The following is a 9,215-nucleotide window of genomic DNA, read 5'->3' on the forward strand; positions in this document are numbered from 1 at the left end:
CTTGATTGATAACTGTTGTGAGTAAGCCCATCCCACGGAGTTGATGCTATCCCTGGGCCTGTAAGCAGCATTCCTCCACGGCCTCTGCATCAGATCCTGCCCTGACTTCTCCGGCTGATGGGCCACAAGTGTAAACTGAAAGCAATCCTTCCCTCCGCAGGTCACTTCTGGCTACGGCTGTTGTGACACAGCAACAGAAACCTAATGGGAGGCACACTCACAACTCAGACTGCACACCGCTAAAGCTGGCTGCAGCCCAGAGTCCCCAGAACTTGGAGCACCATGCACCCAAAGCGACTATGCTCAAATCCCATCTCCAGCATCCTGAGCCCCTCAACCCTCACTGTCCCACCTCGCAGGAGTGAATATCCTTCCACCATCTGACCTGGCCTTACTGGATGCTGGTGTCCTAAGGGACACCAACCTTCTTGGGTAAAGAAAGTAACCCTTGGGGCAACTCCAGGGACAATGTACGACAGCCTCTCAATTGTGCAGGATTGTAAGCAGCAGCCCCAAATGTCTCCCACTGGGTTCTGTTGGCCTCCAGGCTAGAGTTAAAGCCATGCCTCTGCTCTGAGGTTGTACAGTGTGCTCTTCTGGGGACTGGGGCTCCCGGGAGGATTCAGCCAGGAGTATCTTTGGACCACGTAGCTTCAGTAAAGAGTCCAGGACCCTAGGTCCAGCCAGAGTCACAACTTGGCATGGGGTGCGTCACAGCTTCGTTTTCCTGGGGCCAGGGAGACTAGAGGCTCCTGACAAGCCAGCCTCAACCCAGTCCCCTCTGCTGTCCCTAAAATTGTGTCCCTGTGACGTCCATGTGCATCTCTCCTAAAGGGTTCAGCATATGTTGAGGGAGGAACCCCCATCCTGAAATCAGAGAGAATCTCAACCAGGGCCAGAATTCCCAGGGAAACCTGAAGTTAAGGTCAAGGGTGGCTGGGCATCCTTGGCGCCCATACCAGGTCTTGACTATGGGACCCCTCTAGAGAGCTCATCAAGTGGTCCAGCTGCCCGTTTCTGTATGAGCTGGGTCTGGTCAGCTGAAGGCAGCTACCTATATCAGCACAGTCCAGCCCACCCACAGACCAGGGGACCAGGGGACCAGGGGAAAGAGGCCAAGACAGAGGACTCCAGCAAGGGAAGAACAGCTTGCACAAACCCAGCTTTGAGAACAAGGAAATGTGGGGCCTCCAGGCAAGTGTAGAAGCCTGTCTCCATGGAAGAGCTCTGAGCCAGAGGATGGGGACAGATGCGACACACCCCAAAAGACACGGAGGACACCAGAACCCCATCCAAAGCACCAGGTCCATCCACGGCTCTGCTTTAAGGTACACAGCAGGGGCAGAGAGAGGTCACAGGGCTTGTGGGAGGAAACCTAAAAGGTCATGACCCCAAATTCAAGGTCATAAGTTCATAGAAAACATCAAGGTCACAGTAGAATCAAGGTTACAACTCAGTAAGAAATAAGAAGACCACACAGCACAGGGGGAAAGGTCACAGGAGAAAATGTCAAGGTCACAGGCTGTGGAAGGAACGTTCAAGGTCACTGAGCTGGAAGAAACCACAAGGCTGCAAAAGGAAACTTCAAAGTCGAAGGAAGAACCCTGAAGGCTGGGAGTCAGGAGGAAGGCTCGCGGTGCAAAAGAATTCTCAAGAAATCCCAGGATCACGACACAAAGCTCAAGGTCACAGTCCTGGAGAACCCCTCAGGGTCACAAGAGACCTCAAGGTCATGGACTCGTCAAGGTTGCTGGGGAAACATCAAGCTAACGAGGAAAGCTTAGTCACTGGGTTCCACTGGGTTCATAGGAAGCAGGTTAAGGTCACAGGAAGAACCATCAAAGTCAGTTATCAAGGTCATGGGAACTATCAAGGCAACAGGTTGAAACAAGTTAACAGCAGGAAAACTGAAAGCCAGGGGACTCTTAGGAGAGGTCGATGGTTCCCTATACAGGTGAGGCCGGGGGAAGGCAAGAGACGGCAGAACTGCTCCATCATGCAGCAAAGTCTGTGGAGCACCCAGCAGGCCATTCACCCACCAAGGCAGCTCACTTGTGGGGTGGCGGTAGGGTGGCAGGGGGGAGGGGTTAGATCCAAGTAGGACTGAGTAGATACCATGAAACAGGCCCACAGGGCTCCCAGCCTGGGGAATTTCCCATGAGCACCAGGCCTCTCAGAGGCTCCCCTGATTTAAGGGCCATTAACACTGAACCAAGTAGTTTTGCACAGAGCAGCCCGGAGGGCGAAAGGCCTGGCATGTGGCACAACCCTCTAGCCTAAACCATGCTGTTCACCTGGACAGTGTCCAACTAAGGCACAGCAAGGGTGAACTGCTACACTCCTTCTAGATGTGTCTCATAAGAACGCACAACAGCCCACGGGGAACAGGAACCTCTGATGGCCACCGAGCCACAAGCTCCAGGCCTACGTTGACCCATCCCATCCACCGACTGGTAGCCACCTTGGCACACTGCTGGCTAACACTGGCATCTGACTCCGTAGAGGGTATTGTCCTCAAACTAGCAGGCAGGGCAGTCCCCTCTGGTCAGTTCCCATTCCCTTCAGGAGCCCAGGGCAGCTAGCCTGTCACTTCTCCAGCCCTGATTCTCTCTAACCCCCAAATCAACCACGTGCCCGACCAGGGTAGAAGATGTAGAGACTCTAGAAACCGGCAACTAGAAAAACAGGACCACAGAATGCCTCTGGTGTGCATGAAGTTTGTTGATTTTTTTTTCTCCTTTTAGTTCAAAATAAAAATATATATATAGCAGGCTCTCAGGTATATAAACTGATAATATTAAAAATACAAAGTTCACCTTTACAAAAACAAAACAAAACAAGGAGACCACAAACACACAATTCTGTTTAACAGTGAAGCCCAACAGCTTATCCAAAATTAATCTCAGTCACATCTTCGCACAGCCATGGAAAGCATTTAGTGATGGGGGTAGCCACAGGGGGCGAGGGGCAGGGGCGGCCACTGAACGACTCCCACGTAGTCCTCTCATATGACTTAAGCTAGAAGTTAACACTAAAGGGGCCGAGGAACACAGGAAGCCAAAGGCGCATCAGAAATGATGTACAGGTAGGTATACCATGTTTATTTTAATACACCTCATTAGTTTGGCTAGGAAAAAATAACCGTCTCGCTGTCCCAACTTACAGCAGCCTCGTGCGTGTTATCGACGAAAATGTCATCCAAGAGGTTTAAAAAAAAAAAAAAGAAAAGAAAAAGAAAAAGAAAGAAACGAAGAAAGAAAAAAAAAGCTAGGCAGAGAATTAAAAAGAAAAAGCTTAATCACTTTATGGTGTAAAAAAAGAAAAAAAGAAAGAGAGAAAGAAAGCAAAGGAAAGGAAAAAGAAGTTCCACGTAAGGCCGTCTGGAAAGTCCTAGGCAGACTCAAGCGAGGTGGCGGCTTCCAGGCCCGTGGGCATCTCCCAGCTGTTCGGCTTCCTTGCCTAGTGGAACCAGCGGGCAGCATCCCAGGCAGGCTCCGGGCGTCCTCAGCGAAAAGCACCTGTGCCCACGGGCAGAATTCAGGGCAGTGGCCAACATCGGCTACCCCTCAAGGGTCAGTCCTGCAGGACGGCCCTTCTATCTGTTGCCCACCTCAGTCTTTTTGTTTCTTGTGGTGGGTTTGTTGTTGTTGTTGGGCTTGGATTTTTTTTGTGTGGTTTTTTTTTTTTTAATTTTTTTTTTGATTTTTTTTTTTTTGTGGTTTTGTTTTCGCTCTCTGTGACAAGGAAGCTTTCTCGCTGCCTCTCCGAGTGCTACAGTACTTGCTTTGATGTCACACTGAACAAACAGACACTGTCTCTTTGTCCTCAGACACAGTTTTTCACGGAGGAGAACAAAGACCGCACGCACATTGGCAATGAAGCACCATACATAGTATGTTCAGGAATGTCACACGCCACGTACATCCGTGTCCCGGGAGAGGGCGGCCGGCTCATCTCACCTCACATCTGTGGGAAGAGAGAAAGTGTGGAGGCTATGACCAAAGACAGAAAATACCAGGGCCGCTTGGCTCCACACAACTTACTTCGTAAGACATAAACTTGGTAAGTAATTAAAAAAGAAAAAAAAATCAAATTTTCTACAGTTAAGAATTGGGACTAGACTCGCTGAATTTCACAGCAGAACCCATGCTCCCATTGCACAGATGGAGAAACTGAGGCATAGAAAGTTTATTTTTGCCCTTTCCCCTCTTTCTTTCTTCCAGCCTAAGGCTTGTGCTTGCTGAAGGTCTAGCAGACATTTTGGGCCATGAAGTAACTGAGAAAACAGATACCACCAGCCACACTGTGTGTGGGTCTCTGTGACGAGGCAGACCTATGGGGGTGTGTGTGTGCTGTTTTATGGTGCTGATGAACAAACACTAGCTATTATGACGGTAGACCCTCCAGATCCAAAAGGAGCCAACAAAGCCTTCACTCACTGCCTGGAGACGGGTTGCCAGCAGGACACAGGCAGTCACGGGCACACCTGCCTCTCACTCGGAGAGGGTCTCTGTCAGCAGCAGGCCCATCAGAGCAGCATGGAACAAGCCCAAGGACTTGCTCAAGGAGACACATGCCCAAAGCAGGCATCCCCAGCCACACTCCTGTGGGAGCCAGGGCTCTCAGACACCCTATCTCTGAGGACTCTCTTGCCCAGAATAACTGTTTGTCTTGGATGCCCCTAAGTCCCATGTGCCAGGAGGAAGGGCTCAGCCAGACAGGCTCCAGTATTCTGGGCCAGACAGGCTGACACTCAGGACAGGCCTGGGAAATGACATGCCTCACCTACATTCCCTACACTTCCGGGGAAAAACTGCCGTCACAGGGTGGGTTTGGAACAAGCATTCCTAAGAGGCTCTACAGCCCTTCGTTACCTAACCTGACTCTTCCAGCTTGGAATACGAGAGTGTTGGCAACCACCATAGGTCCTGACAGTCTTTTTGAAGACAGAATCTACAGGACCAAACAGAAAGGCCCACCAGTGACACCTGTTCTGAATTCCCCTCCTGGTCTCATGCAGATGGATGTCTACCGCCTTTTCCCATGCTGCTACCGGTCACAAGGCCAACTGCCCTGTCCACTTAAAGTACTTCAGAGTCACACAGCCTCTAACAAGCCTCATCTGTCACCTGGAAAAGCCTCTGTCCTTTCATCTATCAGTGCAGTGAGCAGCTTCTCCCCAGGTAACTCCAGCAGAACCAGAGCCCCCCCACCCTTCCCGCCACGGGGCACTCGGGTGCCTGATCAATGACCAAGAGAAGGGCAAAGCTGTAGCTGAGAGGAGACCCGGCCCAGCAGCCCCAGAAGCACACAGAACCTTGAGCCAATCAGGGCCCATGGAAGCTGATTCACTGGTGTGATTGTGTCCCAGCCCTGCGAGGGAGTCCCCCAGCTCACCCGGCGGGCAGGGCCTACCTGGTTGGCCGCCTTAGGTGGGTTTTAACCTTTTTCTTTTCCGCTTTTTACCTGATTCCCTACGCCTTCCTGTCAAGGAAAGGGCAGGGAAGGTGAGTGGCCTCCTGAGGGCCTGGGGTGGGAAGCCACAGCAATAAATACTAGAGGGTGTTTATCTTGCAGAAAGAAAGCTCAATCCACCCTGGTGCACAGACACTTCCGGGTCTTTCTCTGTCCCTGGACTGGCTCAACGCTGGCAAGGGATAGGTAAGTGGGGCAGGATGAAGGTCAAGGTCAAGACCCTGGGCAGCGCAGGGCACAGTCTGAAACCAGTGTCTCCGGTCCCACCTGGATGTGGCGCCCTGCAAGCCAGTCCAGACAGCTGGGAAATCCGGGCCTGCCGCCTCACTCAGTGGAAGCAGCTTTCCCATCACTCTGTGATTGACTCACTACACCTCGTATCCCTCAGAACCCACCCGCAGCAAATAAACAGTGGCGGCCACTCACCCGTCTCCTCCTCCCGATGGTCTGGGTTCAGGTTGGAGGTCGCACACGCACACTCCAGGTGTTCCTCTAACCTCACCTGGACCTCTTTCAATTTTGGCTTCTTCCTGACATACTCCACTTTGGCCACCTGCCAAGGGAACAAAGCCAGTGTCAACACCATGTGCCCGAGGGGGACCTGCCTGGCTCACCCCAAACTGGGACTCAGATTTCGAACCTCCCCAGGGCATCTTCCCTTTACTCAGGCCTGTTTCCATTCAAAATAAACCCCGATGGTGCCAGGCAGGCCTACAGCTGCCATCCCAGCACTCTGGAGCTCAGAAGTTCAGGGCCAGCCTGGGCTACTCAGCAAGGGATGCTGTTCAGTTAGCAGGTGCTTGCCTGGCATCCACACCCCAGCACCATAGAAACTGAATGAACGTGGTGGCACAAGCCTGTAATCCCAGGACTCAGGGTGGATCAGGAGGATCAGGAACTTAAGGTCATCTCTGACAACACAGAGGGCTGAGACGGGCCTGGACTACAATGAGACTCCTAAGTGCCCAGAAGATCTGAAGGGCACCAGCAAAGAAAGGGTGAACTGGGCACAAGAAGGCCGAGAACAGTACTTCTCTGGCATCTGTGTTAGTGAAGAAAACGGAGCCCAGCTAGGGACAACAGCATGGCTACAAAGCTTGCCGAGGGAGGGGCCTCACTCAGAGAGCTATTGCCCTCTCAATTCTGGGTCGCGGGAGGCACAGCAACGCAGCAGGTACCAGAAGTTCATACTAGACTCTAGAATCCCCAGCAAATCCTGCCCTGTCCCCGGCCAGAGGCTGACCAGGACAGCCTGCCATTCTCAGGGCAACACTCTGTCATATGCTCTGTCACATACATGTGTGTGTCCTGCCACCCCCCACAAACACACACAGATGTGCAAGGTGCACACAGCTCCCAACACAGGAATGCAACTCCACACTCCAGTACCACACTCATACGGCAGTTACTCAGCACACCCGGCCCGTCAGGAGCCGCATCAGGAGGCAGCCTGGGCCATACACCCTTCTCTAGTCCAGCATGAGGTCGCACTAGGGAATGCTCTGGGTCACCTCCCTCAGAGCTCAGACACCGACTCTCATTTAACCCTCCTGGCCAGCCAGTGAGGAGGCAGGATTGTCACCTCCATGGATAGAAAAGAAAACTCAGGCTAAGCCCTCTCCTGAGGTGACCCGGAGAGCATGATTGGTGGCTTGTCCCGACCTCAGTACCGCCTAGAACGCATGCCATCCTCTCAGCTTTGCACACAGCCAGCGCCAAATCTGCGCCCTCACATCCTACCATACCCTGGGGAAGCTGAGGCTGTAATAGTGATGAACCCACGCCGGCTGGCCTACAACACCTATAGGGGTGGCAGCTTCTTGGGCGGTGAATGGTGGGGACAATACCTGGCCCCACACAGAGTGACTGAGAGTGTGGGTAGGGGAGCATTCTTCACTGCTCTCCTGAGGGCACTGATACTCAGGAGCCAAGAGAACCGGGCATCCAGGGTAAAAGCTGCTTCAGGGCACCAGGGACCAGACTCTGCTGTGGCTACCACCTTGGCTACATTAATGGTTAACATGGGTGCAAAGGGTGCCAGGTACCCGGCGGGCGTGTGAAATAGTGTGGGTGCCTCAGGTGTGAATGCAGTCTGCCAAGTATGAGCTCAGCATGTAGGGCGTGGGGCCAGGGGTCAGGGGCCAAGGGCCAGCCCAGGAGGTTTCGCTGCGTCAAGGTGGGAGGGACAGCAACTAGGGACAGTGAGGGCAGGGGCAGCTGAGGTGTAATCGAGCTATGCTGTCCGGATACCTACAATCTGACCTGTGAAATGAGGCAGTGCTCACACCCACCCAGGTAGCTCTCGAAAGAAGAGCAAGGTCACCTCTGCAGAGGCACGGTATGGTGCAGAAGGCCTGGACCCCAGCGCTCAGTAGGCTGAGGCAAGAGGATTGGTTCAAGTCCAGTCTGAGCTATATAAACAAACAAACAAAAGATACAACATTAAAAAATCACTTAGAGATGGGGGACAGGGCCACCCTACAGGAGCTAGCTTCAACAGAAGTCAGTATTCATACAAGGCTTCTTACTAAAATGAGACTCCAAGCCCTGTTTAGGAAGTCGGCATGTCCCCAGAGGCACCGCAAACCCCAGTCCCTAAGCTCGGAAACGTGGTCTTATACTCCACCCCAGGGAAGAGAAGGGCAACCCCTGTCCCTCCCTTGAAGGGCCCTGGAGTGGGGTTGGGGAGGAGGGAGTTCTCCCAAAGGAGAAAACATCAGCCAGTCCCTAGAGGAGCTGTAGGCGGCGGTGCTGTACCCCTGCCACAGTCCCCAACCTCCAAAGATGTTTATAGCCCTTGGAAATCCAGCAAACCTCAAGTCTGCCCAGCTAAGCCTTGCAGGGCAGGTCCAACTGTCCTCTCTGAACCTAGGGGTCCCCTGCATGAGGGGCAACTGATGAGCCGCCCCAGCTGGGGAGCCCCCTTTCTCCCAGACAGGCCCATGTTTACCAGACAAAAACAAACAGAGGTTTATGGGAGCACCTGCCTTGGGAATGCGAGGATTCCAGCCTCTCTGCCACCTCTGTCTGGCCAGGAAACGGCTACATTTTTCCCCCCTCAAGAACATGCTACGAATACTAAATTTTCAAAACTGCCTCCATGAAAGTATAAAAGGAGACAGTAAAGTCCCAGGAGTGCCACTTGCTTCACAAGCAACCCCCAGATGCCTCAAGTTCAACCTAGATGGTCACCTGGCCAGGCCTCTGTCTGCTCACTGCCCCCCTGCCCCACGAGGAGGGCTTGTCCTGACTGCTCCCAAGCCTCAGGACAGTGTTGACTTTGAGCTAAGACACAGAGCACAGGCCCTCCAGCAGGCGAGCTGCACGGACCCTATTAAGCCAGTCTTAACAGATGAGAAACCTGAGTGCAGATGGGCAGACAACTGGTCCAGGTTCCTCAGCTCTCATTCCTGCTTTCTAATAGCCTGGACTTAAAAAGCATGAGGTCCTGAGGCCACACAATCCCGGAGACCAGGGTTCTTCCCAGGCCAACCCTCTAACTTGACCAAGAGGGTGTTGTGCCCTGGTTCCCAAAGTGTCCCATGGACATCCACTGAAGAGGGAAGCTCGTGCCAGGCCTCAAAGACAGGGGTACCCCGTCCCATCTGGCCAAGGACCCACACATAGCAGTTGAAAGGAAGAGACCCCAGACACACACACACACACACACACACACACACACACACACACACCTGGGATGTCTTCTGCCATGCCGGTCCAGCCTCCTCAGACCCTAACCC

At 53.0% G+C, this 9,215-nt stretch overlaps 1 protein-coding gene across 3 annotated transcripts in view; it reads right to left on the reverse strand.

Annotated features, from left to right (window-relative positions):
* Window positions 1-3,258: 3,258 nt before the first annotated feature.
* Pdgfa (platelet derived growth factor subunit A) overlaps window positions 3,259-9,215 on the reverse strand; it is a 19,050-nt gene continuing 13,093 nt past the window's right edge. For 2 of the 3 annotated variants that reach the window (XM_038346836.2, XM_042055930.1), the window contains 3 exons: window positions 5,902-6,028; window positions 5,416-5,484; window positions 3,259-3,966 (listed from right to left, as the gene is read on the reverse strand). In XM_038346836.2, coding sequence (XP_038202764.1) covers window positions 5,429-5,484; window positions 5,902-6,028 — 183 coding nt within the window. In that variant the 3' untranslated portion in view covers window positions 3,259-3,966; window positions 5,416-5,428. The remainder of the gene's footprint in view (window positions 3,967-5,415; window positions 5,485-5,901; window positions 6,029-9,215) is intronic. The other variant, XM_038346837.2, reaches the window with a different exon arrangement.

Source organism: Arvicola amphibius, chromosome 10 (genome assembly GCF_903992535.2).
Source record: "Arvicola amphibius chromosome 10, mArvAmp1.2, whole genome shotgun sequence".
NCBI classification, from domain to species: Eukaryota; Metazoa; Chordata; class Mammalia; order Rodentia; family Cricetidae; genus Arvicola; species Arvicola amphibius.